Source organism: Miscanthus floridulus, chromosome 7, assembly GCF_019320115.1.
Source record: "Miscanthus floridulus cultivar M001 chromosome 7, ASM1932011v1, whole genome shotgun sequence".
NCBI lineage: Eukaryota > Viridiplantae > Streptophyta > Magnoliopsida > Poales > Poaceae > Miscanthus > Miscanthus floridulus.
This window is the reverse complement of record NC_089586.1, coordinates 131,111,944-131,137,514: the sequence shown is the minus strand read 5'-3', so window position 1 is coordinate 131,137,514 and position 25,571 is coordinate 131,111,944. Positions and strand designations below refer to the sequence as shown.

The 25,571-nt window shown below is 44.5% G+C and overlaps 1 protein-coding gene and 2 pseudogenes across 1 annotated transcript; 1 reads left to right on the top strand and 2 right to left on the bottom strand.

The window, feature by feature from the left end:
- Nucleotides 1-9,091: 9,091 nt before the first annotated feature.
- LOC136464818 (uncharacterized) lies at nt 9,092-12,098 on the top strand (annotated as a pseudogene).
- Nucleotides 12,099-13,038: 940 nt separating this feature from the next.
- On the bottom strand, nt 13,039-14,784 carry LOC136468002 (uncharacterized). Its single transcript, XM_066466854.1, has 4 exons — nt 14,434-14,784; nt 13,697-13,808; nt 13,558-13,608; nt 13,039-13,392 (listed from the first exon to the last, which is right to left on the bottom strand). The coding sequence occupies exons 1-4, from the start codon at nt 14,595-14,597 to the stop codon at nt 13,327-13,329; spliced, it is 393 nt and encodes a 130-aa protein (XP_066322951.1). The 5' UTR covers nt 14,598-14,784; the 3' UTR covers nt 13,039-13,326.
- A 139-nt stretch (nt 14,785-14,923) lies between these two features.
- On the bottom strand, nt 14,924-24,575 carry LOC136468001 (uncharacterized; annotated as a pseudogene).
- Nucleotides 24,576-25,571: the final 996 nt, after the last annotated feature.

The window sequence follows — 25,571 nt, the reverse complement described above, 5'->3', positions numbered from 1 at the left end:
AGGACTTTTGGATGTGAGTTAACCAAGATTCCACTTTTGTGTGACAACGAGAGTGCCATTAAGTTGGCAAATAACCCCGTAAACCACTCTCGAACAAAGCACATAGACATCCGGCATCATTTTTTGAGAGACCACGAAGCCAAAGGAGATATCGCCATTCATCATGTGAGCACCGAAAAACAATTAGCCGATATCTTCACAAAGCCCCTAGATGAGTCAAGATTTTGTGCTTTGAGGAGTGAACTAAATATCATTGATTCTCGTAACGTGGCTTGATCCCTTGCACACAAATTTTGTTTGATCTAGTTAGGAGAAAAGGATTGTGAAAAACATTGTGTGCCACTTTTAAAAACTACTTTGTAATTTTCATGAGTGACTATTGTTTTATATTGGATGAATGAAATCTAGTCACCTGTGAAAATATGTGTGTCCATCATATTTTTGCCCCACATAGCAGAGCGAGTACAGGTTAAGGTGTTTTCTGTTTCCCTGTGTCGGAAGTCCTGACATTCGTCAGAAGTCCTGATGGTCGGGAGTCCCGGCTCACGCCGGAAGTCCCGACTGCCGAAAGTCCCGGCGTACACCAGGAGTTCCGACGCAGATCTGACTGCGCCGATCCGTTACCCAACTCCCTTTTTAACCGGCCCCATCCTATTTGTTTTGTTTTACTGTGGTTTCTCTTCCTTTACCAACGCTGACGCCGCCTTGGGCTCCTCCTCACGCCGCCCCATCGCCCCACCGCCGCCCCACCTCGTCCTCCGGCCTCCTTCTTTCTTCCATCGCCGCCGGAGGTCTTGCCGGGTAGTGCCAACCGCCCTCCCTCCCTCCCTTCCACCGCCCGTGCCCTCATTTTCTTTGGATTGGGGTGTTCTTGTCATTGGTGTGGAGGAGATTCCATTGGTGGAGGAGATTGTGCCCGTGGATTTGTTCATCGACGACTGCGATTCGTTTCTTTTCCGTTCTCGTTTCAAGGTACTTCCATGGTGCCTTAACCCTAACTTCAATGTACCTTGTGTTTTGACTCCATTCTTCCTCTTTCTCTCCTCCTCTATCTCCCTTGTTTGTGTGTGTGTGTTGTGATTTGAAGCCCCATGAATGAGGTGGTCACTTTGGGTGTCGAAGGTCCCGACGGCCGTCGGCGGTTCTAACCATCGGTACTCTCGACGTCAGGCCGGAACTCCCGGCAGTCGGAAGTCCCAACCTTGGCCGGAACTCCCAACCCTAGAATGCCCTCTCCATTCATGTTTCTTCACTTCTCGATGCTCATTCGTGTCTCCTTGTATTATTTCTTAGTTCCACTTTGTATTCTTCACAGTCATGGAAGGTGGAAGCAGTCCCTCGCGCCATCGGGAAAAGCGTTCAAAGAAGACTCAAGATCGTGCCGCTGTTCCCAAGCCACCTGGCTGCACCAAGGCGTCTTACTCGCGTGGTGGTGCTGGTGTTTCCCGTGGCCGTGGCCATGGTGACCAGGGGTCATCGGCTACCGCTCCTCCTCCTGTTGCTGCCCCTCCTCCTGCTCCTGCTCCTATTGGGGCTGAGCCGATGGTTGATGAAGAAGAGGAAGCGCTGGATCATGCTGGACGCACCATTGCTGTTCCACCGCTTCGCACCCCGACTCGTGGTCCGCCGGGGACATTTCAGCTTGTTCCATTCACCGATGTGTCGCCGGTCATGAGGGAGCCCTCCATGGCTCCAAATCCGGCTGGTGGATGGACGCCTCCCCTTCTAGTGGATTATCGTCACCGAGTCAAGGACATCCGGTACAACAGAGCAAGGAACCTGTATGCAGAGGATGAGAAAGATCTCTGTCTTGAGTATCGTTTCTAGCACCCCTTCCATTATGATTTCTATGATTCCATTCTTTATCGGAAGTTTTTGAAGAAGAAGGAGCCACCGGTCCTTCAAATGAAGTGCATTGATGCATATTATCTTGGCAAGTACAAGGAACCTGAGCTAGAGCAGATGGTTCGAGATATACAATCAATGGGGTTGTCTTACCTGCTAGCGTTTCGGAAGAATTGGAACAATGAGCTGATTTGTCAGTTTTATGCTTCTTATCATCACGAGAGAGACCAGACCGGTGCTGTTGACATTATTCACTGGACCACGGAAGGCAAGCACTATAAGGTGGACTTTGTCAATTTCTCTCGCCTTCTAGGTTTGGGTCACAGCGACCGGAATGCAAATCAGTTAACTGAGTATGAGGATCTTGCTTTGGAGGAATATCAACATATGTATCTTGAGGGCCATAGGGCTAATGGACAGACTACTTTTCTAAAGCCATATTACTATGTTTTGAACAACATCCTGAGACAGATATTGTATCTGAAGGTAGGTGACTCCACCTTTCTTCGTGATGATTCACAGAAGGTGCTTCAGTGATTTGGAGATGAGTTTGAGAAGTTCTCCATCAGCCGCTATATATGGTACAAGATTCATGATGCTTCTGAGGATCCGATCAAGCACCTACCCTATGCACCATACATCATGCATATCATAGAGCATGTATCTGGCATCCATTATCCCTATGACTCTAAGCATAAGGTCCTCAAGATATCCAACAAGACCTCTATCATTGCTGCTAGAGAACTAAAAGAAAAAGCTGAGGCAGCCCATGCTACAGGGAAAGGTCCCTCGGGTTCTCGCCCTCGCCATGGTGCTGCCACCACCGCTGCTGTTGCTCGGTCATCCAGTGATGAGCCCCTCTCTTCGTCCTCTATCGGAAAGAAGCCTAGCAAGTTCAAGTTTCTAATGACCTACATGTTTGGACAGTGTTGTGCTAGTGCTCAGCGTGAGCACGACATGCAAGAGAGGCTATATCGGTTGGAACAGCAAGCTGGAATTGTATCTTCTCCTCCATCGCCATTTGTGCCTCCTCGTGATCCGTTGGCTTTATATGCTGAGGCTTGTGCGGCGTACGAAGATGATGCTTCTTCTCACCCGCATGGCAAGGGGAAAGCAACTGAAGAGGATGAGGAATATCAAGAGGAAGAAGATGATGAAGACGATGATGATGGTGAGGAAGGTGACCAAGGAGAAGATGATGACTCCGATGATGAGTAGTTGATTTCTCATGCGGCCTACCCCTTTTGGCACTTGTTGACAAAGGGGGAGTGTTAGGCTTTGATTTATTATAATAAGTTAGTTGGTCTTTATGTTTTGGAACTTTAAAACCTTTAGCGTGTATGAACTATGTCGTGTGGTGGCAACCGTGTGATGGACAACTATCTATTTATATGTGTGTGATGGATGATTGTAGGATAAGTAATGTTTAATCTATCTTATTTGCTTGTGCTTATCTCTACTTGTCATGATGAATGTTTTTTGGATGGCCATGTATTGCTTCAAGTTTCTACTTTGAAATCTTGGCCATCATATTTACTTGTTGTGTGAAATAAACATGTCATATTGCATCTCTTTTCACGTCTATATACTTGTTCACACACACTTGTTGCACCCCACGGATTACAAAATTTAGGGGGAGCTTTTGTCTTGGTGTATGCAAAGCATGTATACATGAGTCCAATTGAAATTCAAATTCATGCATACATCAAGGGGGAGCTCTCCATAAATTTTGGGGTTCAAAAAGCTTTAGATTCTTTCATTTCTATAAAAGCCTAAGTTGGTTGTCATTAAGTACCAAAAAGGAGGAGATTGAAAGTGCATTTGCCCCCTATGTGGGTTTTGGTGTATTGATGACATCCAAATTAGGGACTAATGTGATCTTAATGAGATATGTTGCAGCTATTAGTCCCATGAAAGATTCAAAGAGTTGATAAAGATGAAATGGGATCCCTCAATTCTTGAAGTTATAAAGGCGGACGAATTCAAAACGATCTCCAAAGGTTTTAATTTTGTTTTTGAGTTTAGGATCCGCCGCACTATAAAGAGGGATGCAAGTTTAGTTGGTCTGAGGAAGATAGAGTGCTCAAGCATTTAAATACAATCAAAAGAGTGTCACTCTAGCACTTCACGAGCACATAGAATAATTTTCTATGACTTTCGATGTCGGAAGTCCCGACGTAAGTCGGAACTCTCGACAGTCGGAAGTCCCGGCACCTGTGCTTCTGACTGCTCGCTATCAGTGCTCATCGGAAGTCCCGGCGAACTTCGGGAGTTCCGACCGTTGGAAGTCCCGACATTCACTGGGAGTTTTGACACTGACCTGACCCTAGCCGGGAGTCCTGGCATCAGCGCTGCTGGCTGTTTGTTTTACTAAGCATGTCGAAAGTCCCGACGAACGTCGGGAGTTCCGACCGTCGGAAGTTCCGACATTTGCCGGGAGTTCCGACACTGACTTTCACCCATGGACTTCTGACTCGTTGTGTACAGTGTTTTATGTTGTAGTCGGAACTCCCAGGATCTGCGTCGGGACTTCCGACGTAGATCTGAACGGTTGGATTTTCACTTGGAGTATAAATACTCCTCTCTTCACTTCTAACCGTTACGGACTCATTTCACAGTTGACTCACTTCGTGATGAACAGCTCCCAAGCAACAAAAGCACCCCTCTCCTTCCTCCCCTGCTCGAATCTTCGATTCCCTTAGGTTTTGAGTGAAAGGAGAGTAGATTAAGTGAGAGCATCACTTTGGAAAGCTTGAGCACTTGATTTCTTCGTCAAGCCAGTTGAGTTTGCGTCTTTTACTCTTGGGGCTTTGCCCCTAGCCGGCTAGGCATTGCCCTAGAGCTTCCATCTTGTGGAAGAGCCTTGGGAAGTTTGTATCACCCTTTGATTCCTTAGTGGAAAGCTCAAGTGACCTTTGTGGTCGCTTTGAGAGAGGCAAGGAGGTGGAAAAGACTCCGACCTTAGTGGTCACCTCAACAACGAGGACGTAGGAGCTCCTTTGTGGGGTTGCCGAACCTCGGGATAAATCCTTGTGTCCTGCGTGCTTGTTGTTGTTGTTGTGATTACTTGAGATTACTTGAGATTACTTGTATGTGTTTGTCTCTTTGTCTCCAAAATCCCCATTCTAGGGTTTGGTCTCGATCTACCGTTTGGAGGCTTTACGGCGTCAAGGGAGTGACCCAACATCTTCATCAAACCACAAGGAAGTGAGGTTGTAAGATTATTTATCCGCAAAGTTAAATTTGGCACTACTTTTCTAGTTTACGTAGGTGTCGGAACTACTGACGTTTGCGTCGAAACTTCTGACAACGTCGGGAGTTTCGACCCAAACGTTGGGACTTCCGACAGTGGCTGATAGATTTGAACTTAGCATTTGTAGTTAATTTTTAGATACGCCTATTCACCCCCCTCTAGGCATTGTTAGATCCTTTCACACGTCCAATGGCATCCAGCTGAGAAACCGTTGTACTCTCATGAAGGGGTTTCTGTGCCAAGTCCAACATTTTGTAGAAGGCCTTAGCGGCTTCCTCCATCTTCTCCTTCTCACGTCCTTCTGCGAAGTGAGCTTGGTGAGTGTCATCTAGCATGTCTGCTACTCCAGCATCATCATCAAAAGCCTCGAGACGTGGTCTCACCACCTCCACTCTTATACAATCTGCTTCACCATGGTGGATCCACCGGTGGTAGCCAGCTGTATAACCATTGTACACAAGATATTTACCCATGGTCACCTTGTCTACCCTTCTATTGTTGTCACATTTGCTACAGGGACACCAAAGTTTAGAATGTCCTTTAGCTACACCCGAGCTCCATGCATGTTCCAAGAAAGCATCTGTCCCATTCACCCACTCAATGTCAAAGTCACTCCTGCTTCTCCTGCCCGTGTACATCCACTGACAGTCTTCCATCCTTCCACATATACAGAACATAGTAATGTAACCATCAATTGCATCTACGCGGTGCTCCTACTCTCTAATAGGTGAGGATAGGTCCTAATCCCACCCGCAGATACGTAGATGAGGTTAGTTTCCATGCTCTGCTCCCTATCCAAGATAGAATTTCGGCAGCACCTCCCCGTTGTTCTCCCGATGCACGTCCTGCAAGGGAGAGTGTGTATCCGGAGAACAACAGGGGTGATGCTGAAACACCATCTTGGACCAGAGCGGACCATGGAAACTAACTTATCTACGCATCCACGGGCTGTCCAAAAAACGTGGACAATCCGAAACAGATACGGTCGTAGATATACAAAGATCTGTATACCTCCAACCATATCTCTTTCGGACAGGAGACACCTAACTAGGTTACGCGACCAAAGACCACATACGGATAACGGGGTTATACCTAGGGTGCCGGTGAGGTCAGGGTAGTGGGGCGGTGGAGAGTCGGTGCAGTGGCGAGTCGACGCGGTGCAGGAAGACCCGCAGCACCGACAAAGATGATCGGGGTCACCGAGTCCCTCCCACAGGTCCTCTTGCAAAAAAGGGCAAAAATGGTTAGTGTCGACTCAAAATTTCGGTAGCACCTCCCCTGCACGGGGAGGTTCCCAAAACCTGCAAAAAAACATGGCACAAAGGCCAACAACCACATATATACCAAACATGGGCACGAAGGCCAACAACCACCAATATATCAAGAGGAGCCATGTATTTTAGTTCTCTTTCCATTCAGATGAAAGTATTGAAGTAGTACAACAACAATTACTACTAACCCTACAACTACTACTAAAACTACTACTAACAACTACTTAACTACTAACAGTACTAATACTAAGAACTACTTAACTATTAACAACTACTACTACTGACCACTACTACTTACTAACTACTACTATTTACTAACTACTACTACTACTAACCCTACAACTAACACTACTAACTAATACTACTAACTACTACTATTTACTAACTACTACTACTACTACTAACCCTACAACTAACACTACTAACTACTACTACTAACACTACAACTAACTACTACTAACTACTAACTACTAACTACTACTACTACTACTACTAACCCTACAAGGGTAGGGCTTACCTTGGCGGCAAGAACGACAAGAGCGAGGGCCGACGACGACGGCGGGGATGACCGCAGCAGTGCGAGGATCAACGGACGGTCAGAACGAAGCGAGGATTGATGGGCGGTCGGGTCGGCACCTTCCTCTTCTTCCTCCTCCCCTTTCTCTTTCTTCCTCTTCCTCCTCCCCCTTCTCTTTCTTCCTCTTGCTCCTCTCCTTCTCCCTCTGCTGGCCGGCCGCAGGGGCGCGAGCGCGAGGCGCGGGAACGCCGGGGCGAGGGCGTGGGGCCGCTGGGCCGCCGGGGCCGGGCGAGAGCACAAGTGGAGATGTTTGGCTTTTAGGCATCCGATGTCACAACTTCCTTCAAACTTTCTCAATTTTTTACCACGGCCTCCACATGCGATAACAAGACATCTCATCAAGTTTCGTGATTTTTGGACTTCGTTTAGATTTTATATAATTTAAATACACTTTTACCGCAAGTACATCGCCATGTTACGACAACAAGATGCTCGTAATTTCATGCGAGTTCCTGGATACGGCCTCAATATACGCCAAACATCATGAATACCATTTTTTGAATGACCAAATTGCATTATTTCATGTACATGCAGTTCAAATTTGAAATAGTCGAAAAAATTCAACGAAACAAAAATAATTAAGAAAATATAGTAAAAAAACTCAAAATTGTCCTAAATTTTGAAATGGAGTTTCAATTACTGTAGCAAGGCCCAGGAAAAAATGGGGAGAAAAAAAACATTTTTTTTTAATTTGCCGAGTGCCAACCTTGACACTCGGCAAAGACTGTCTTTGCCGAGCGCCAGGTCACAGGGCGTTCGGCAAAGGATTTTAAAAAAAATTTTGCAAAAAAGGTTAAAAAGTCTTTGGCGAGGGCCTAACGGTGATGCCCTCGGCAAAGATTGACGGTAGAAGACGGACATCGTGTCAGGCGGTGTTGCCGAGGGCTGGCCCTTTGCCGAGGGTTTAGCCCTCGGCAAATAATTATTATTGCCGTGTGCTTGTCTTTGCCGAAAGAGTCTTTGCCAAGGGTTGTTCTTTGCCGAGGGTCAGGCCCTCGGCAAAGACTCTTTGCCGAGCGCCCGATTATTTGCCCTCGGCAAAGGGACAGGCCCTCGGCAAAGATGCTCTGTCCGGTAGTGGGTGTTTGGATCCAACTACTAAAATTTAGGAGATATGTCGGAAGGATGTTGCATGGAGTGTTTGATACTAATAAAAAATAAATTATATAATCCGTGAGTACTTCACGAGACAATTTTTTAAGCCTAATTAATCCGTTATTAACACATGTTACTGTAGTAAAACATTGTCAAATCATGGACTGATTAGGCCAAAAGATTCGTCTCGTAAATTAGTCGTAAATTGTATAATTAATTTCGTAATTAATCTATATTTAATACTCCATACATGTGTCAAACATCCGATGGGACAACGACTAAAATTTAGGAGGGGCAACCAAACACCCCCTTAATTTAGTGCATGCACCGCAGGGTCATGGCTTGGTATCTGGATGTTTTATCCTGTCTCCAACAACCGCGATTCAAAATACATGATTTATTCGTCCTTTGGATAGTTTTAGAGGCAAAGGGTTCAATACATATTTTTTGTCTTCTCTAACAATAAGATTCAAAAGAAAATCCTTTCTACAAATGGATCTTCAGATAAGATGATATTCAGATTTAGGTTATGTCTCTCCTGACACTAAAATAAGTCTTACCTATAGATAATCTATTGGGGGTTATAGGTATTACGTTGAAACATATTTTGGATCTGGGGGTGTCAGCCTTACAAAACGAAGGAAAATGCAGGAGGCTGTGCCTCGCTATTTAACAGAACGGTGGGGAAAGTGCAGGGGGCTAGCTACTGCCTACGGGCTGAATGTTCTGTCCATCTACGCAGTGCCGGCGGTGGAACTAGGTATCCGTCGAGATCTTGATCTTTGTTAATGTAAGTCACTTCGAAGTATTCTTCAGACGGTGGCGAAAGACTATTGAGGACGATGAAAATCCTCCCACAAGGATTGATTTGTTGGTTTTGCTTTTGTACACTGTAATGCATTGGTAGAACTCGTGTGACGAACGCTTTATTTCGCTTTAGGAATTCCTTTCGCTTTACTACACGGGAAGCTTTGTAAGAAAAAACGAATTGTATTTGTAAGCGGACACGGGGTCTAGGTAGGGACACGGGGCAGGGGGTGGAGTCGGCAAGCAAGGCAAGCGGGGCGGGGAAGCAAGGGAGGGAGGAGAATGAGGGCCATGGTGATCACGCGCGCCGGCAGGCTAGAGGTGCTGGAGGCGCGGGAGGTGGAGGACCCTCCCGCGCTAGGCGAAGGAGAGGTGCTCCTCGAGGTCGCCGCCGCGGGCGTCAATCGCGCGGACACCGTGCAGCGGATGGGCCGGTACCCGCCGCCTGCCGGCGCGTCCCCTTACTCGGGGCTCGAGTGCTCCGGCACCATCCTCGCGCTCGGCCCCAACGCCCCCTCGCGCTGGGCCATAGGCGACAGAAACGATCAAGCGAACGTGGTGTTGATTGGGGTTTGGAAAAAGTCTACTCCACCCCCCAACTATGGAGGTGGTCTACATAACCCCCTCAACTATGAAACGGTCTGATTTATCCCTAGAACATCCCAAAACCGTCTATTTTACCCCCAGACGGGTTTCAGCGGCGTTTCTGCTACAGTAACATGGGTTTTGATACAGTAACGGCGGGTTTGCTACAGTGGTACAGGTTTTGTCTTTTTCTTATTTCCGCTGAATCTTTGAAAAATCATAGTAAATCACAGAAAAATCATAAAATAGAAAATCTAATTTTGTTGAACTCCACATGAGTAGATCTACACAGTGAACATATAATATAGTACGCTTTAGTAGAAAGTTTTTGCTGTAGCTTTAGATTAATTGGAAAATCCAATTTTATCTATAATTAATTAGAATAATGCATAGCTGCAGCTTCTATGGTCTAATTATGGTGAAATTTTTATGGTAGGTTAATTATTATATGCTTAAACTATAGTAAAAATTTCGTACTTATTGGACCATGTATAACTTAGTTATAGATAAATTCCAATTAATTACAGATAAAATTAGATTTTCTAATTAATATAAATCTACAGCAAAACACTGTTACTGTAGCAAAACCGCCGCTGAAAACCGTCTAGGGTTAAAATAGACGTTTTGAAAAGTTGAGGGGGTTACGTAGACCACCCCATAATAAGGGGTGGAGTAGACTTTTTCCATTGGGGTTTACTTCTGCTGCTGCTGATGTTCTGATTGGTTTCCGTGCTTTTGCTTCACAGGTCTGCGCGCTGCTCAGCGGCGGCGGGTACGCGGACAAGGTGGTGGTGCCGGCGGGACAGCTGCTGCCGATACCGGAGGGGGTGTCGCTGACGGATGCAGCCGGCTTGCCCGAGGTGGCGCACTGTCTGGTCAACGGTATTCATGACCAGTCACCTCTCCCCCGGTGAATCATTCCTTGTAAGAACAGCTCTCTTATTAGTAGCATTTCTCTTGGTAATTGATTGCATTTCGATTTCTCATTTCCTAACCATAATCTTGTACACATAAATCAATAGGCGTTCAATTTCTATAGCTGCTAAGCCTTCGCAATTGCAGACTGAAAATAGTAAAATATACTGGGTTAAATATATAGTTAAGGCATATACCTAAAATAAAAAAGGCTACCAAATTCTTCCCTGCCATCTAATGGGCTGTGGGTGTGGAGTCTCTTCGCAATTACCTAACTACAAGAGGAAAGGAAGCATGTTCTTAGCATGGGATTAGCATTGAATCTATCTGCCCGTGTTAGTTCCTGATGATTGTGTATCTTGAAATTTGCAGATCCATGGAGGATCAAGTGGAATTGGTACATTCGCTATACAGATTGCGAAGCACCTCGGAATTAAGGTTTTTGTCACTGCAGGTTTATTCACTGTTACAGATATAAGATAAAGTCAAATGTTCCTGGTAATGCCCCTAGTAATTTTTTGTACTACTGTAGGAAGTGAAGAAAAACTAGCAGCCTGCAAAGGTTTGGGTGCCGATGTATGCATTAACTACAAAACTGAAGACTTTGTTGAACGTATCAAACAGGAAACCAACGGAAAGGGTATTAATAGACCACCTGATTATATTTGGTCTTTTACATTGAACATAAGGTCCGAGTTGTCATATGCAGGCATGCAGCCACTGGTACATGAATGCTGATAGTTCAATAATAGCATTTCTTCTTGTATTAACTACTTTGATTCTCTTTTTTGGCAGCTAGGGTCTCCTCGCATTGCACAGGCGAGGGTAAGGCTTGCCACTTACATCTTTCCCCAGACCCCGCATAGAGCGAGAGCTCTCTGCACTGGGTACGCCCTTTTTTAGTATGTATCAAGCATTATCATCAAATAGTGCAACATCCCTGACTGTAATCTGAAAATCTCACTACCAGGTGTTGATGTGATTCTCGACAATATTGGAGGGTCATATCTCCAGTGCAATCTGAACAGCTTAGGTGTTGATGGTAGACTTTTCATCATTGGCGTCCAAGGGGGCATAGTAGCTGAAGTGAACCTGCAAGCTGTGCTCGCACGGCGTTTGACCATAAGGTATTTTAGTTGCGCAAGCCTACAAGGCAATGTCATACATTACATTTCAGTGATGCTCAGTAGGAATTTTTATGCCAGTTTGCTGATGTTTTGTCAGCTATAGGCAATAGCAACCAAACTCTACGTTCCTAAATGCCACTCCTATTTTAGCACTTGATTAAATTTTTCACATGTTTTTTTTTATATTTGATATATTTTTCCATGATTGTGTGCAGCTGCTGGACTGCGCAACAGAAGCCTTGCTAATAAAGCAGAGATTGTTAGTGAGGTGGAAAAGAACGTGTGGCCTGCTGTCGCTGCTGGCAAGGTGAAGCCGGTGATTTACAAGACATTTCCGTTATCTGAAGCTGCTGAGCCTCATAGGTTAATGGAAGCTAGCACCCACATCAGCAAGATACTGTTGCTTCCATGACTGCGCATGTAGCATTTGCGCTCTTAGTTCCGGAGAACATATGCAACTTTTGTGACAGTCTGCACGAATGGTGTACTGGTGCGGCATTGCCTTTTTATCTTGTATACTAGATTGGATCTTTTTCCCCTGAACAATTCTCTTGCCAATTGGATCCTTCTACTGTTGATGACATTCTTCTGTGAGCTATGATATAATAAATCTGGCAGACGGATATGTGCATGCCACTACAGTGCGTTAGTACCTGATGCCAGTGTACTGCTGATGCAGTCTACAGATAAAAAAAAAGACGTACCCAGTGCAAAGAGCTCCGGCTCCGTGCGGGGTCTAGGGAAGGGTGTTAGTGGCAAGCCTTATCCTCGTCTGTGCAATGCGAGGAGACCGCGACTCGAACCCGGAACCTTCCGGTCACAGGCGGTAAGACTTATATGTAGAGATACATGTTTATGTACCGTGGCCTCGTTGGCCGGCCGACGACGAGCCAAAGATATCGCTGGATTCTCCAGGAGCCCGCCTCCTTGGATAACTACCAAGATTTTTTGTCTGAATGGAGAAGGAAGCATCAATTCCTGCACGCCTATCTTGCTGGTGATAATGGAGAAGAAGCAGGTTTTAGAACCAAAGGATGCCCAAGACGCATAAACTTTTTCCAGCGTTACTTCTCGTTATCAAATGGCTGACACGATACCATCCAAGTGTTACAAAATTGCTAAAAATTGGCACTAGTCAAATGTACTCGTTCCCATCATGTCTAGTGACAAGATGTGGTTACAAAATAAGGCTCCTAATGAAATAAACGTCCTCTTAATAAATTAATATGCTGCAATCCATCTTACCCTCTTTAGTCACATGGGTTAGCATAGGAATTATTAACTTTTCATACCCTCTTAATAAGTTACTATGCTAGTAAATAAAATATTGTACACATAGGAAGTGCACATGCTGCCAAGGGAAGGAACTGCAAATAATCAATAATACAAGGGATTATTAAGTTTCCTGCCAATAAGCCCGGTCCTGGATTTAAAACTTGTCAATATATTTTATTTTATTTTTGCATCCCGGGTACAATGTATATTTACAGATAGTCAGGTATTCAGAAACATGCAAACTGCCACTGCAAAATTACTCAGAAACTGAAATCCTTACTCAGAAATAGAAGCTAAGCGCCATGGCGCCATCTTTTGCATTTTGACTTCTGCAATTTGCATTGCCACTCATGAAATTGCAACTGATCACTTTGGATGAAGTGTGCAGCTCACCATTGGTATAACGGACGAACACTATGGTCTACCATAGCTATGTTCTCAATCATTTTCATATGTCCTAATTCCTATAACTCAATCTGGTTTTCCTCCCTCTAGTGCTGGACAAACAAAAAGCGTTTAGCTAATCCGCCAAAGAAGCTGAAAAACTCCTTCCATGCCCTTAATCTTGTGTAGTTTTCAATGGAGAGTGCAATTGCATTGCTGACTCAGTGATTCAGTCTGCCGCTTCTGCAACTCGTTATCCTGCAGCAATGGAAATGATTAAGTGGGGTGTACACATACAGAGAGAATCAAAAATGAAAAGGGACGGAGAGGAAGGCCTGGCAAAAATTTAAAGGTCGCCCAAGGTAGAAAGGGCATGGTATAGTAGAGAGAAAGGACTAAATTTGACCGCCCAAACAAAATTACCTTCTGCAACAACTCAAGACGACGGGCTGTACCAGCTAATGAGGCCTTAACCTGTGAAGAGAATTCTCACATAAGCGTTGTAGATGGAGTGTCGGAGCATAGCATAGCCATGTACAACTATCTGGTAAGCAAGCAATACCTTTGAAAGTTCATCATGCAACTGCCTGTTTTTCTCTACCTCTTTGTCATATTTCATCCTCCATTCGGCAGATTCATCCATCGCTTCTAGGTTTGCTTGTTCAAATTGCCTCCTGATGGTTGATGTGGAAAAAACAAGCATATGAAAAGAGAAGCAAAGGTAATGTTTTTTTTTTTGTGTGTGTGTGTGTGTGAACAGCAAAGGTAATGCTTAAGGTAACATGATAAATCAGCAAAGGGCAATATCTCATAGTTGCTCTCTTCCAAAGCTAAAATACATGGATGGCAGTCATGAATATGTCCATATAATAAAGAGGTTGCTAGATGTATAAGAAACAAGATCGGGCCTGCTTACATGGCCGAATAACTAATCTATGTTTGTCCAGTTCCTTTGTCTATGTTGATAACAAGCAGTTAACTCTATATATCACTCGATCCGAAGTGCTGTATGGCTAGTTGACTACAGTAGAGTCCTTTGGTTAACCATATTCAGACATTCAAGGAAACCAAACCAAAATACAGTTAGCACTCGACAATCTATTATCGGTGAATAATTCAGGCAATTGATTAACCAAATTCAGAAATTAGATGAAACACTTGGATCCATTCATCGTGTGATCAGAAGTCCAAGCAAAAACTGATCCCTTCCATTTTTGTTTCTGTTGATGGTCCTATACAGGAAATTATAAATCGTAGGCGGCTGAAAAGAAGGAAGGTGGAGAGGAATTGGGGGCGAACCGGAGCTCCTCGCGGTCGTCGGCGGTAAAGGAGGGGTCGCTGGACTGGCGGGCCCAGATGCGAAAGTAGACGGCGGTGCCCATGAGCAGCGCCAACGCGAACGCCACCATCAGGGCCTGCCGCTCCTGCCGCCGCCCCATCCCTCCTCCTCGTCCCCCCACCATCCTCCGCCCTCAGCCCCTCACAGGTCAGATCACCTCCGAAACTCCGCCCACCTCTCAGACCAGACTCGAGCTCCGTCGAGGACAGAGGCGCAATGGACACGAAGCAATTGCCTCATCGTGGGCTGTGGGCTCCCGGTACGACGAGCCCACATTTTGGCCCAAAGGGTCAAATATTGTCGTCGGATCCAGCCTTCAGCCCATTGCGCACTGAGCTTGGCTGAGCTTGTGGCGGGAAATGCTTACAGCTCCGTTTACCACTGTTCATATAAACAATCCGATTTTCCTCAAAAAGAATATAAATAATCCGATAAATTTACAAAAATCTATGATATATCCAAACGATTCCACCCAAGTTTATACAAATTACTTGTCAAAGATAGGTTTGGTTTTAGATCACATTTCTAAAACTGAGGGGTTCATGCCACCCAAGTTTTCTAAAAAGATATTGTGAACTAAAATTTCACAAACCTATGTGACACCTAAACAAGTTTTGGGACCACTACTGCACTTTACTCGGCCATAGAATTACTCACTGGTCCTGCAACGTTTATATACAGCTACACAGTACATGAGCAACCAAGAACACCAAAACAAGAGTACGAAGCAGCAACTAAATCCTTCACCAAAAGCACCACCATTCACCGAACTCCTTCAATCTCCAAATTAGCCGTCCGCTTCCAGAACTCCATCAGCCAAATCTTCATTTTCTTGACCTTGTCATCCAAGAACCTGGCATTGCCCTCCTTCAAGAGGAACACCATGAAACGGTGCAAGCCTACAGCGGCAGCTGAGACTGAGATGAGGAACATGTTCCAGCTCACCCTAATCATCAAGACGGGCTCCTCTCTCAACTCCCTCACAAACTTGGTGAATATGAGCTGCATCCTTCGGTCTTTTACTGCCGCCTGGAGTGCCATCAGGGTCGATGATTCTTCAGCCAGCACCAGATGTTCCTCGCTCTTTCCTGTGGTCATGGGCGTCTGGATCCTGGTCTCTGCAACTCGTTTCAAGCCTGTGGCATTCAACATCCATTGGCAGACAACATCCGCAATAACCTTACTAAGGAGCACCCGGAACATCAAAGCATCTCTGGAGATTAGATCACGGGCAAGAGATTTTGCATTCTGCACAATAGGATTCAGAGTGAGCTAACTAGGCCAATCTCAAATGTCGGTCAGGAGGACCTGTTGCTACAACACAAGTAAAGAAGGGTGCAGATAAGATGTGATACATACCGCTGTCATGATAAGTCTCCTAATCACAACGCTGTCCTTTGATAATAAAAGCCTCACACACAGGTTTGCAGTATGCAATGCCCTCTCCGGTGTAGCTGTAGCACAGTCAAGTGAAGATAAATCACTGATCTCTACAAGGCTAGCCACATTCATGGCCTTCATGTCAGGCTCTGGCAAAACTTCACTGTTATACTTGAAGTCGGTCCTTCAAGCATGAAAATAACATAAGTGGACGTGTAAGTATTACAAAGAACTGTCTGTTTGCTTGCCGAGTATAGTTAGCACATGCGTATCATCCTTCAACTCAACAAAACTAAGCATATAACATCTTCAAAGCATTTTGTTCTTCCTATTTTCTTTAACTAAAAAAACACCAAAGAGTTTATGCCCCCGACCTTTTAAACTATTTAGTTTGAAAATGTGTAGGTTATATGTGTAGAATTGAACTGAAAAAAGTTTTTAAGAATATATTCGAGAAGAAATCAAAGACCATGCAAAGCCAAATGTGATAAGTATTTTTCACCGGAGGGAGTAATTGACTCACCAGAAGATATCACTATCACTAACTAAATAATTTAAGAGGGCATTGAAAGAACCAACATATTAAAACAAACCAAACCAGTTTATACAAAAAAAAGAGAGAGATAAGAACCATGACACAAACCTTGCTGAAGCTAATTTTAGAAATGCAGCAATCTTCTGCCATTGGAACTCTTTCCTTTTGTTGAAAATTGCCTGTGTAAGAAAACTGATTGGTGTTAGTTATCACATAAATGGAGTCTACAAGGAGAACAGGAATACAGCATAACATGGTTATATTGGTCCAACTTTGATGTTGAAGCCAACAAGGCCTCGATGCTGGCCCTAGTACTACATCAATGGGCCTACCTCAGAGGATAGTTCTGCAGACATACTAGATGAGATAAATGAATGTTACCTGATTCAAGAGTCTTCTTGTTGCAAGTGAATTGTCGGAAAGAAGCTTCCGAATAACATACGGGTATGCTGCTTGAAATGTTTTGAAAGTCCCATCTGCTGCCACGGCCAGTCCTATCAGTAAGAAAGGAAGGAAAACAATAAACCTCTCAAAAATAGTTGCCATCAAAATATGCATCTTTGAAAAGAAATAAGCCTATATGCTTATGTATTGAATTAGTTCGGTATCTCAATTTCAACTGAACAAGCTAACCTTCCAAAGAGGCAAGTGACCGGAGAACCAGTGTGTAGTAAGGTGGCATACGGAAGTGATATTTAAATGCCACAGACCAAATTTTTCCAAGCACCTAGAAGGTATATGCAGCAATAAACAAGGGCAAAAGCAATGTGAAAAGAACTGCATTAGGTACAGGTGCTTCTTTTGAAATAAAATATAGGTACGAAGATATCAAGCCACCACTGCCCTGAATTGAACCTACAACAGAGTGAACTACCCACCTTACTAAACTTGATTTCTGGAATTCCATCGTCAAAGGTTACCTCGCCTAATGCATCCTCCAAATCCTAACACATGGAAGACACAAAATACAATCATTGAGAAAAATGGTTCGCGTATGCATTAATATCTGTATACAAAAACAACAACAAAGCCTTTAAGTCCCAAACAAGTTGGGGTATGCTAGAGTTGAAACTCAGCAGAAGCAATCAAGGTTCAGGCACGTGAATAGCTGTTTTCCAAGCACTCCTATCTAAGGCTAAGTCTTTGGCTATATTTCATCCTTTCAAGTCTCCTTTTATTGCCTCTACCCAAGTCAACTTCGGTCTTCCTCTGCCTCTCTTCACGTTACTATCCTGGCTTAGGATTCCACTACGCACCGGTGCCTCTAGAGGTCTCCGTTGGACATGTCCAAACCATCTCAACCGGTGTTGAACAAGCTTTTCTTCAATTGGTGCTACCCCTAATCTATCACGTATATCATCGTTCCGAACTCGATCCCTTCTTGTATGACCGCAAATCCAACGCAACATACGCATTTCCGCGACACTTATCTGTTGAACATGTCGTCTTTTCGTAGGCCAACATTCTACACCATACAACATAGCAGGTCTAATCGTCGTCCTATAAAACTTGCCTTTTAGCTTCTGTGATACCCTTTTGTCACATAGGACACTAGATGCTTGGTGTCACTTCATCCACCCTGCTTTGATTCTATGGCTAACATCTTCATCAATATCCCCGTCTCTCTGTAGCATTGATCCTAAATATCGAAAGGTATCCTTCCTAGGCACTACTTGACCTTCCAAACTAATATCTTCCTCCTCTCGAGTAGTAGTGCCGAAGTCACATCTCATATACTCAGTTTTAGTTCTATTGAGTCTAAAACCTTTGGACTCCAAAGTCTCCCGCCATAACTCCAGTTTCTGATTTACTCATGTCCGGCTTTAATCAACTAACACTACATCGTCCGCGAAAAGCATACACCAAGGAATGTCCCCTTGTATGTCCCTTGTGACCTCATCCATCACTAAGGCAAACAGATAAGGGCTCAAAGCTGACCCTTGATGTAGTCCTATCCTAATCGGGAAGTCATCCGTGTCTCCATCACTTTTCGAACACTAGTCGCAACATTGTTGTACATGTCCTCAATAAGCCCGACGTACTTCGTTGGGACTTTATGTTTGTCCAAAACCCACCACATAACATTCCTTGGTATTTTATCATAAGCCTTCTCCAAGTCAATAAAAACCATGTGTAGGTCCTTTTTCTTCTCCCTATACCGCTCCATAACTTGCTTATTAAGAAAATGGCTTCCATGGTTGACCTTCCAGGCATGAAACCAAATTGGTTCATAGAGACCCGCGTTATTGCTCTCAAGCGATGCTCGATAACTCTCTCCCATAGCTTCATAGTATGGCTCATCAACTTAATTCCCCGGTAATTAGTACAACTTTGAATATCCCCTTTATTCTTGTAGATCGGTACCAATATACTTCTCCCCCACTCGTCAGGCATCTTGTTCGATCGAAAAATATGGTTGAACAGCTTGGTTAGCCATACTATAGCTATGTCCCCGAAGCATCTCCACACCTCGATTGGGATACCATCCGGTCCCATCGCCTTACCTCCTTTCATCCTTTTCAACGCCTCTCTGACCTCAGATTCTTGGATTCTCGGCACAAAGCAGTCTATTGGTGTCATCAAAAGAGTCATCCAACTGAAAGGTTGTGTCCGTATTCTCACAATTGAACAATTTGTCAAAATACTCTTGCCATCGATGTCGGATCTCATCCTCCTTCACCAAGAGATGCTCCATTTCATCCTTAATGCACTCAACTTGGTTAAAGTCCATTTTTCTCTCACGAACCCTAGCCATCCTATAAATGTCCTTCTCTCCTTCCTTCATACTCAAATGTTGGTAAAGATCCTCGTACGCTCTATCCCTTTGCCACACTTACAACTCGCTTTGCAGTCTTCTTTGCCACCTTATACTTCTCTATGATGTCCACACTCCTGTCATGGTACAAGCGTCTATAACATTCTTTCTTCTCCTTAATAGCCCTTTGGACTTCCTCGTTCCACCACCAAGTATCTTTAGCCTCGCCTCCACTTCCTTTGCTTACTCCATACACCTCTGAGGCCACCTTCCGAATGTTGGTTGCCATCTTCTTCCACATGTTGTTTATGTCCTCTTCTTCCTTCCAAGAGCCCTCTTTGATAACCATTTCTCCTGAATAACTCTGACATCTCCCCTTTCAGTTTCCACCACTTTGTTCTTTCAATCTTAGCTTGTTTATCCCTATGGGCACACACCTAAAAACGAAAGTCTACCACCAAAAGCTTATGTTGAGAAATAATACACTCCCCTGGTATCACCTTGCAACCCAAGCATGCTCGTTTGTCCTTTCTTCTTGCGAGGACAAAGTCAATCTGGCTAGAGTGTTGTCCGCTACTGAAGGCCACTAGATGAGATTCTCTCTTTCTAAAGAAAGTGTTGGCTATCATCAGGTCAAAAGCTACCGCGAAGTCCAGAACTTCCTCCCCTTTCTGATTCCTACTACCATACCCAAAACCTCCATGAACTGCCTCGAAACCTGCGCTTGTAGTACCTACATGCCCATTAAGATCTCCTCCTATAAAAAGCTTCTCACTACTAGGTACAACTCTAATCGGCCCATCTAAGTCTTCCCAGAACTGCCTCTTAGCACTCTCGTCGAGACCTACTTGGGGGGCATACGCACTAATTACGTTCAAGACCATATCACCAACGACAAGCTTGACTAAGATAATCCTATCTCCTTGCCTTCTCACTCCCACCACACCATTCTTGAGGCTCTTATCAATCAAAACTCATACTCCATTTCTATTCGCGACTGTCCCTGTGTACCAAAGCTTGAAACCTGTATTGTCCACCTCCTTCGCCTTCTGGCCCTTCCATTTAGTCTCTTGAACGCATAATATATTTACACGTCTCCTAGTCACGGTATCAACTAATTCTCTTAACTTACCTGTAAGCGACCCTACATTCCAACTACATAAACGGATCCTAGTTGGTTCGACTAGCTTCCTTACCCTTCGCACCCGTCGACTCAGATGTGAAGACCCTTGCTCATTTTTCACTACACCTGGGCGCCGATGTAGCGCGCCACTAAGGACGCAACGACCCGATCCTTGCTCACTTGACTATACTATATACAAATAATTCACTGAACAATGACCAGACCACATTAATATGGGATATCAGGTCATCGATTATAAACTCCTCTTTATCCAACTGGTAAAGAGGGAACATACAAAATGCAAGATAGACATCAACATCAAACAAGGCCACAATATTTTAGTATAAATCCTATCTTCCATATAACATTAAGCCCATGTTCAACAAATATAGCATATGCCACTTGTTGTGAGGTTGACAATGAGTGTCCCTGGCCCACGAGTCACTCAGACATAGTTTCTACATGAATTTCAATAAAACAAATGGACTCTAATTGACTAGTTTTACTTCTGTTGTTCATTTCATTTAGTGACTGTCTTATGTTCAATCATTTCATTTCAGCCAGACATCAACAACAGACTATATAAGTGGCAATTCCAAGGAACTGAACTGAAAACATAAAACATACATGGTACAGCTGCAGTTTGCTGAATTACCATTGTCACACGACGTAGATTGGTTTTTGGTGAAACTATATCCATTTCAGTCAAATCATAAGCGAGGGAAGCCCAATCTCCATTTACTATGTGTACTATGCTTGCAAGCATAGCACGCTGATGTTTCCTCTCCATCATGCAAAGCAAACCAAAATCTAGAAACCTGACGTATTTAGGAATATGTTATCAATAGTTTCAGAAGTATTTTATTACAAAAGCTTCATAAGCTATAAAATATAAATCCACAAAAGGTGCATCTCATATCACATGAAATGTGAATTAAGGGAAACATGAAAAGCAACTATGTAAGTATAGAGCATGTGAAACCATGTTTAGAATTTATTTGGAGTAGAGCTTACCCAACACGACCTTCAGGAGTATAACGCAAGTTACCAGGATGAGGATCAGCATGCAACAAGCCTGTCTCAAGAAGCTGCACTAGCGATGCCTCTACACCTTTATTGACCTTATGAGTAATTAACAAAATGTTAAAACATATTGTGCAGCTAGTTTAAATTGAGCTTGTGAAATGTACTAGTCATTGTAAGTTCATGCTACACCATCATAACAGAAAAAAAAAATACCCCTCAAGATTCAATAGATAGATGTTTTAAAGTGCTGTGATTCTGAAATAAGTGTGAAATGGTACAGAGCTACCTAAGTTACAATGTGAAATTGATACAGAAGCTTTCCCATAAAATAACTTCAATTCCAAATTTTTCCAAGAGGAAAATACTGGATAGTTGATAACAATTTATTCAAAATCATTAGTAAATACCAGGTCAAGAAGGCGAGATTTTGCTTCCAACTTCTGTTTATCTGAAGCTTGAGTAATTTTTTCAGAAACTCCTTTAGACAAAGAAAGCAAATCCTTGGGGTTCTCACCAGCCACCCACTCCATTGTCAAAACCCTCTTTCTAGTAAGTTGTTTAAGAACCTTAGGAACTAGCATGAAAGGATATCTGGAATGAACCTCCTGCAAAAATGGAAATTATTAGCTAAAATACTGAACCTAACAGGATCGTATAAGTTAGCAAAAGCACAGGCAAGAGACAAGAAAAAAAGCACCATAAATTTGGTAGCGTTAGCAGCTTCAATATTGTAGTCCAACTCGCCGACGAAACCTCTACCCAACTCATCAGCATAAAGAGAAATATTACTTCTTCGCTTGGCTATCTTCCGTATGAAAGCAAGCTGAAATAAATTGTAGGAGGTAAACAACTGAATAAAAAAGCATCACAAGAATGAGACTTAAGTGATAAAAAATGCTGTGATGCTGAAGTCACAATTACACTAAGTTATAGCTAAAGCAAGTTCATGAACAGGGAAGCTAAGTGCAGCTGCAGTATTTCTTAAGGTGAGAGAAAGGCTATCCGTATTGGAAATAGGACCATGGATTTTGCTGTTACAAACAAATCCCATGAACAGGACAATGCAAACAATAAAATCACAGATAGCACATTAAGGGACAGTAAATAAAAGCACCAAAACCCAGGAAACTGACCATGGGCAGATGATGAGAAAGCATGCAAAGAGTGTCATAAGCACAACAAAAATCACCGGATGAGTGAAGAGCAACAGCTTATATGTTAGATGAAAATATACATACCCCAAGGCGTAGAATATAGACGTCTCTCAGTACAGAAGGTAGAAGGTCTGGCCGCTGAACCTTTATTGCAACAAGAGCACCATCAACTGTGCGCCCCTGGTAGACCTGAAGTAAAAAACACAAGACTTCCTTGAGCACAATAGTACATATTGAGAATAATGATACAGAAAATTGAATAAGGACTACATCAGAAATTCCAAATAACTTGTTCTAACATAGCACAGGCAGGAAGGAGGCACATGAGGATATTACCTGTCCAAAGGAAGCAGCTGCTACAGGCTCATCCGAAACGTAACTGAACATATGCGACACAGGGCACTCAAATTCTCCCTCAATGATCTTCATTGCATCCTCTCTTGGGAAAGTAGGAACTCTTTCATGCAACTCAGCAAGGGCCTAAAATTGAGTAGCACTGAACTAGTCAATTTCTAGTAAAAGAATGTGAAGACCATATGATATCAGATTATCAGGTCTCGTGTCCCCATTCAGCGCCAGATATCAAGCAAATGCTAATGAGGCAACAAAAATGCAGAACAGGGAGAAAATTACCTAACCTCACAAATCTCTGAACCTATGATATCAGGTCTTGTAGAAAGTGATTGTCCAACTGCATACATAAGAAAAGACAGATGTCATGAGGCAATCTGAGCCAGGTGACCGCCACCTTGCCTTGATGCTGTCTTGCCAAGCATGACTACCCAACCTTTAACAAAAGTAGGCCCAAGGTTAAGAAGTGTCTCCTTGAGAAGTTGACCGACCATATATTGAGTATCATCGAAACCATTGCTGCTGTTGCCACTACTATAGGTAGCATATGTGGTCAACTGAGCTCTTTTAGAAATCTGCATCTTTACCACAGCTGAGACAAATGTGAAGAGTATCTGCAAAGCAGAGGTTGACAGCAAATGGACATATTAGTTACAATAACTGGAAGCAAGTATAGGTTAGTACTAAAAGCAAAGGAAGGGCTCATAGTTAACCTGAAAGACACGAGATGCAAGGATATGAGGACGTGAGGCGAAGTACTGAGCAGAAGTACTGAGCAAGGAGGTCAGGATCGTAATGCTGGGGGAGTGGCGTAGTGAGGATGGCTGAATAGTAGTGGATGTACAGTTTGAGGGCTTCAAGATCAGCCGTCATCAACTCCATACAGGACAACCCTACCATAATAACATTGATAAAATTAGCCAATAATGTGACTGACGTAGCTTAATTTACACCAAATCTAGAGCTCCTGCTGCATCGTGCTAGAAACCTGGTGGGTACGAGGGCGGAGGGAAGATCGGGGCCTGAAGTATCTGCTGCTGCTCTTTCTGCTGTTCCTGGGGTTGTCTAGATTGCTGTTCAAACTTCCCCTTGTTACCGAGGAATCGCCGCGCGAGAGAGTGCTGAGCGCTACCGGCATACACCTTGAGGGCCTCGAAGTCGGCCGCCATTAGCTCCACGCACGACAACCCTATCAAAACCCGGAGAAATGTGTCCATCAGCAACACGATGCGCGCGGAATGGGGTCGAATTGAGATGAGCTCTGGTAGCCGGTAAGGAACCTGGCGAGTACGAAGGGGGCAGGAAGGCCGGGGGCGACTCATCCACCACTACCACCTCCTCCTGCTGCTGCTGTCGCAGAGGCTTGGGCTTAGGTCTCGGCTGCTGCTGCTTCCGCTGCTTCTTCTCGAGGAAGCGAAGCCAGAAGACGTCGCGGAGCGGGGCGCCGGCTGCGGCCTGGAGGAACTCGCCGTCGCGGCGGAGCACGCCCAGCACCTGGTCCAGCGCGCCGCCGCCGCCCGCGCCTCCTCGCGCCCCGCTCCCGCCCGACTGCCGCGGCTGGCGCGGCGAGACGGGCTTGTTCCCGCCCCACCACGGCCGCTGCGCCACCCTGTCCTTGTTCCCTCCGCCGCTGCCGCCGCTCACGGCGTGGACGTGCAGCACGGGCGGCCGCACCAGCGTCGCCATCGCATCGAGCTTCAGCTTCTAGGAGAAACCGAGGAGGAGGACAGCGAGAGCTGGTTGGGAGGGAGCGGCTGAGGGCTGGACCGGTGGTCGCGACAGTCGCGAGTCGCGACGGGACAGAGCGTGGGGGCCTGGGGGGTGGCCACTGGTCCTACGCTGCGCACGTCATCGGCTTGGGGATAACCGCTTCGCCCTGAAAGGCCCAGTGGATTTGCTGGGCCGATCTGACCTCCCTGCTGCCTTGTGGGCCCGTGAGCACGGAGATAGCGACTGGGCCTGCTCCTGGCCGTCAGTAACGGGATAAAAAAAACGAAAACGGGCCAAGCAGCAAATCAGATCCACGCGTCTCTCTGACTCCAACAGAACGCGAAACACTCCGCTGCAGTGAAGATTACAGGCAGGAACAAGTACAAGGAAGAGAGGTGGGCTAGACCGATGGATGGATAATTGGACTTAATTTATGTGGGCTTGGGCTCCTTTTTTTCGTGTCAAGAGGAAGATAGCAGCAGGACTGCAGGAGCGAACAGTGCTTGGATGGAGCTTGAATAAACAACAGAGCCATCTGAATAAGTGTTTAAAAACTTCAAATCAACCAACCGTATAGGGCATGTTTGATACACATAACTAGGTACTAGTTGGAACTAAAAATTAGCCCAAATTAGTTGTGGCTGAATAGCTAGTTGAAGACTAGGCTAAAAATTAGCTTACCTATTACTCTATTAGGTTTTCAGTTTGGATGTGCTAGGGCTAATTTTTAGCTAGCTAGCAATTAGCCCTTATATACAAACATGTCCATTTCTTTTTGTTAGAAACAAAGACATGGTTGATACTACAATTTGAACAAGTGGACCATTCCTTATAGCCACGTAAAACATGAGGAAACTTTGACCTATCTACAGCTTCCAAAAGAAAATGCAATACACAACCAATTCTGGGCAGTAAGTACATTTAAAGATTATTGTTGATTATCTAGGGAAGTTCTTGAGAACAGTGAACTGATTCTTCCAAGGAAATGCCGAGCTGAATTTGAATTTCCATTGTTTAGAATTGGAGGTCCAAGAAGCAGAGGCTCGAGTGATGATTTGGGGATG